Source organism: Chiloscyllium plagiosum, chromosome 19, assembly GCF_004010195.1.
Source record: "Chiloscyllium plagiosum isolate BGI_BamShark_2017 chromosome 19, ASM401019v2, whole genome shotgun sequence".
Taxonomy (NCBI): Eukaryota; Metazoa; Chordata; class Chondrichthyes; order Orectolobiformes; family Hemiscylliidae; genus Chiloscyllium; species Chiloscyllium plagiosum.
The window spans coordinates 26250540-26256539 of NC_057728.1; the positions used below are offsets into that span (position 1 = coordinate 26250540).

Here is a 6000-nt window from a genome sequence, read left to right on the forward strand (position 1 = left end):
TGAAATCTGAAACAACTGAGATGGGAGGAAAACTCCTTTTGTCTTTTCATCCAACTTCTCTGTGGGTCATAACACAAATTTTGAAATATTTAACCCAAGTCCTGATAAGTTCAACATTTTATTTCTCTATATTAATATGGAATGAAATATTTCATCAACAAAGTTTCTTTTGGAAACATGAAATTATCAATTTAATATAAAATAAAACCTGACTGAAGATGCAGAATTCATTAATGCACAATTTTTAATGTGAAAGTATAAATGTTTACCTTCTTTAAATAACCAAAAAGACACAAGCACTCATGCACAGACATAAACATATACACATACTTCAGCTAAAAGGAGAAAGCGTTTCTCTTTGCAGAGCTTCACTTTCAAAAGTAAAACTCTTTCTGGCAAAGGCTGGTTAATATTGAAGGCAAAGAAGTCTGTCAATCTGGTGGTCAAATCATGTGTTATTGTCCTCTGGGATTTTGGTAGACACTGCATGTTCAGGAACTGCAATATTGAGAAACTCTCTCAGTCACTGTTTTCTAGAAGAATAATGAGGGTTCACACGGAATTCACCACAAGGTTGCTTCAGGAACAGGAAACATAAGCCTTCAAACATTGTTTAAACAGGACAACCATAAAGCCTAGGAGTAAAACAAATCAGGTGTTTTCTTCTTGGTGAGTTTAACTAAACAAGACCTGCATTTATCACAACTCACATGGTTTCCAAGACTCCTTGCTTTTTAAAAAAAGTTCCAGTTTCCAAGGGCTTTTTGATGAATTTTTGAAACCTAATCCAGATATTTGCATGTAATTTGAAATACACCTATTTTTCCACAATCCTTCAAACTTAAGTCCTCAAATATGAATACAAAGCAGCTTCAAAGCAAGGTTGACACCAGACACATATGGTGGTGACTGGGATATTTCTAGAAGCACTTCATTCATTAGATGTCAAGAGGAGTTGGATTGAAAGCTTTTTAGGATTGTAGCTGCATCAATTTTCAGCTCACATGCTGGGTTCCCAGGAAATTTTTCAAAACAAGTGGAAGAGATTGTGTTCGGTGAGTTTCATGAACAGGTCACACACTATTTGAATTGCAAACAATATCAAGCAGCTACAAATCCTGACCATCATGTGACAAGCCGTAAACTACTCCAAGCCATCAACTTAAGAAGTGTGAGATCCATTAAGTACATTTTTTAAAAATTCACAATGTAATTTTAGTGACCTTTTAAAAATGCCATGCCGCAACAGTTTTTCAAATGAACTAATTCAACAACCTTTAAACATGCATCTTTGAAAACATGTTAATAATGGAAACATCTTCATAAAACATTCACATTTGGAGGAATAAAATACCATTTTCAAATGTGCATCATTTCAAAGTGTGAACACAGAAATGAAAATATTCTCCAATCTTCATCCACATTCACAAACACATGTACATTTAGTTTGTACATGTAACTAATACAGTGTGTTCGGTACCATCTTGATACACAGATAATTCAAAGTTAAATGAGGACATAAGGAACCTGCAGGGGGATATAGTTAGATTGAGTGAATGGGCAAAAATTGGCATCTGGAGTTCAGTTAAGGAAAGTGTATGGGGAGGTAGGAAGAATCAAAGGCAGACTATTATTTAACTGGAGAGAGACTCCAAAAATGTGCAGCCCAGCGGGGTCTGGGTGTTCTCATTGATGAAGCACAACAAGACAGCATGTAGATACAGCAAGTAATTAAGAAAGCGAATGGAATTTTCACTCTTATTGCTAAGGGTTTGGAATTTAAAACCAATGAAGTCTTATTACTACTGTGGCAGTATATTGGCACCTGGAATACTAGATGCACAGGCATTGGAGGCAATTCAAAGATTCACTCAGTCGATTACTGGAATGATATAATTGACTTACAAAGAACAGTTAAACAGATTAAGCCTTTATTCATTAGAGTTTACATGCATTTGGGATAATCTTATTGAAAGATACGAGATTCTGAGGAGGCTTGATGGGTAGATGGTGAGAAAATGTTTCCGTTGGGGGAGAATAGGAGACATGGTTGTAGAATAAAGGAACACACAATTACAACAAAGATGTGAAGGAATTTCTCCTCCCAGAGAGTACAGAATGTTGTCGAAGCTAGAAGACCATTGATGATCTTGTGTATTAGCAGGGCAGGTTTAAGGGACTAAATGGCCAACTCCTGCTCATATTTCTTATGTTCTTATGCTCTTATGCCTGGATGAGTATAGCTTCAGTAAAAATCAAGAAGCTTGATTCCATCTAGGAACATGCGACCCACTTGTTTGACACTACATCAACAAATGCCCAGTTCCTCTACCACTGATGATCAGTATAGGCAGTGTGCAGCATTTACAAAATGCACTGCAGAATTTGACTGAGGCTCCTTAGACAGCAGCATTACCATTTAGAAGGTCAAGGGCAGCAGATACACAGGAACACCACCAGTTAAGTTACCCTCCAAGCCACTCACAGCCTGAGTGGGAAATTATCCACATCTGTCTTGTCCACAAAGAACAGTTTAAATCCAATCAGCCAAATACTGCACTATAGTCTACAGCTGTGGAACAGCAAAGTGATGGAATGTGTTTTTAACATTATGATCACCTATACTTGCTTGGCCACAAGGCACTGAACTCCTGGCCTAATTACTGCTTTGGTCCAAATGCAGACACAAAAGCTGAACTCCAGAGGTGAGCTGAAAGTGACATTCCCTTATAGTGGGGCAGCATTTGACTGGGAATGCATAAAGGAGTCTTGGCAAAACTGGAGTCAGTAAGAATCAGGGGAAAGCTATCCACTGTTTGGACTCATACTTAAATAAAGAAAGATAGTTGAGATTGTTGAAGGTTAATCACTTCAGACCCAGTACATCACTGCATGCATTCCTCAGGGTGAGTTAATGTGGTCAACCTTTAACTGTCCCTGGGAAATAAATGCTGGCTTAGCCAGTGATACCTGTGTCTCATAAGTGCATAATTTTTTTTAAAAAGGGGAGCAGGGAGCCCCAGCAGCAGGAATCCCACTGTCAATCAGGAATTTTTCTTCCATTGGAGTTCCCAGAGACCAGAGATGCCATCAAATTTTGATGCAAAGTATGGATTCCCTGTTGCTGACATTTGATTTTGCTCTTAGCATTCATTTCTGCAGCATTTGCTCTTCTAGTTATACTATCTGAGACCCCAATAAAATAAGAGCAACGGGCTGTTTAAATGTCTTGCTTTATGTTGAATAAAGTGATCAGGAGTATTAGGCATTTTCTAGTCACCCTCCATTATCATTCTGTATTCTTTGCAGTGGTGTAACCAATATGCAGGAGTTTCTGTAATGATAAAGATTGCAGGATTACAGGATGGAAAAGATTACTCCATTAGATTTGTAATGTACATACCTTGCAGAAAACGCTGAGTGTGTTCCTTTGATTTGAACGTGCAGTATCCTTGTGTGTACTGCACTTTGTCTCCTCAGCAAGTGGTGACTGACTCACAGACTCTACGTCCCTCCGGTCCCCATGTAACTTGGTGATGTTGCTCTCGAGTAACCGTCTTTGAACAATGTTGTGAGGTTGCTGTTGGACAAACAGAAAACAAAAACAAAACAATGTTTGCACACTATTAAGCTCTCTCCACCACTGCAGTACTGAACTGCCTCAAAGTCAGGATCATCATTGGTTTTAGTCAAAATGGACATGGAGGCTAAATATTATGCTACTTTTCTTCATGTCTTTAGCATAAAAATAATGTCAAATGCTCCTGTGAACAGGGATGTTATCCAGTTAAACAGTATACAGAAATATTAAGCATATGCCAATTTCTATTTTGTTTGTTTTTAATGCTGATACTGCTACCAATTCCTCTTTGGGCCTGTCTTTATGTCCTTCCTGTGCTATGCCGTAGTAACTATGATACATTCTCAAGCAAGCAGTAGATCATAGTGATCCTGGAAGGCCAGATAAGGGAAGGGGAATTGCTTGGCAAAGTTGCTCCCAGCTGCTGCAGCTATGTCCAACACATCTTCAAGATCCTAGTAGGAAAACTGAAATGCTGGAATGAGAAGTTCATGCAGTGTCTATTGGAGAGAAAAGAAAGAGTCTATTGTTCCACGCTTGACCCTGTCAACAGACCTGTAAGAAGTAAACTTTTCTCAGTTCTTATGAAAGGTCAGAGATCTGAAAGGTTAACTCCCATTTGCTTTTTGTTCCTCCAGAGATGATGCCTGACCTGTTGCATGTTTCTACTATTTATTTTAGTTTAGTTTTCCGGTAACCACTGTATTTTATTTTTGTTCAAAATCTGCGTGATTGGGAAATGAACTGTGGTGAATGTGGATTGTGCTTCATACTCTTGCTAGTGAAGTAGGTGGATGAACTTTAAAAGCTTGAGGCCAGCCATACCTCCATCCTTTGTTTCTCTGCAGTTAAGTTTGGCACACGTTATGTCCCTTGGTGTTAAGACTGGGGGAGGCAGAGGTGTCATGGTATTGTTTACTAGACTAAAAATCCAGAGAATTCAGCCAGTGTTCTGGAGACATGGATTCAAATCCCACCTTGGCAGTTGGTTGAGTTTAAATTTAATCAAGAAATTTGGAAAATAAAACTCATATGATGGTGACCATAAAACTGTCATCAGTTGTTGTAAATATAATCCTTCTGGTTTATTTTTGAACCATTACAGAAATTTACCATCCTTAACTAGTCTGGCATATACGTGGCTCCAGACCCACAGCAATGTTGTCGACACTGAACTAGCTGAAGTTGCAACAGCCTAACAAACCACTCAGTTCAAGGGCAATTAGGAATAAGCAGAAAATGCACATCCTCTGAAAATAAATCGAAATCCAGACTTTAGTGTCATTATGCAACTGAGTCTAAATAACAAAATTGGTTCAAGTTATTGTCCTCTATTCTCAGGAAAAGCCAGTAAATATGATAGAGTTGTTTCCTTTTGTTTTGTTTCTGTCAGTGGAGAATTTGAAGCCGTTTACCATTGTGAATAATTCATCTGTAATTCTTTGATACATCAATAGAAAGCAAATAGGCTAACACTGCAGATGGCCTCAATCCTAGCCTGAAGAAACCTTAGATGGTAAAACTGAAAGCCCTATTCCTTTGTAGTTGGTATGTACATATGTAACATGATGTGAAGGTTTTCCTGAGGATGACAGCATCACTTTGTACTTCCTCCTTTTCCAATGTCAGCCACTTTAAACACATCTGTACTCCCACCTGACCAGAAAACTGGGTCTAATATAACAAACTCACTGTGTACTGGAACAAAAGAACTGGTTCAAAGGTAGAAGACAGAGGGTTGTGGTGGAGGGTTATTTTTCAGACTGGAGGCTGTGACCAGTGGAGTGCCACAAGGATCGGTGCTGGGTCCTCTACTTTTTGTCATTGGTATGATTTGGATGCGAGCATAAGAGGTACAATTAGTAAGTTTGACACCAAAATTAGAGGTGTAGAGGACAGCAAAGAGGGTTACCTCAGATTACAACAGGATCTTGACCAGATGGGCCAATGGGCTGAGAAGTGGCAGATGGAGCTTAATTCAGATAAATGTCAGGTGCTGCATTTTGGGAAAGCAAATCTTAGCAGGACTTATACACTTAATGGTAAGGTCCTAGGGAGTGTTGCTGAACAAAGAGGCCTTGGAGTGCAGGTTCATAGCTCCATGAACGTGGAGTCACAGGTAGATAGGATCATGAAGAAGGCGATTGTTATGCTTTCCTTTATTGGTCTGAGTATTGAGTACAGGAGTTGGGAGGTCATGTTGCGGCTGTACAGGACATTGGTTAGGCCGCTGTTGGAATTTTGCGTACAATTCTGGTCTCCTTCCTATCGGAAAGATGTTGTGAAACTTGAAAGGGCTCAGAAAAGATTTACAAGGATGTTGCCAGGGTTGGAGGATTTGAGCTATAGGGAAAGTTGAACAGGCTGGGGCTGTTTTCCCTGGAGCATCGGAGGCTGAGGGGTGACCTTATAGAGGTTTA

The 6000-nt window shown here is 39.3% G+C and overlaps 1 protein-coding gene across 1 annotated transcript in view; it reads right to left on the reverse strand.

The window, feature by feature from the left end:
• The window catches only part of nrip2 (nuclear receptor interacting protein 2), a 66213-nt gene that overhangs the window by 46502 nt on the left and 13711 nt on the right, over window positions 1-6000 (reverse strand). Inside the window, exon 2 of the mRNA XM_043709403.1 lies at window positions 3404-3580. Within this exon, the coding sequence (XP_043565338.1) occupies window positions 3404-3580 (177 nt within the window). The remainder of the gene's footprint in view (window positions 1-3403; window positions 3581-6000) is intronic.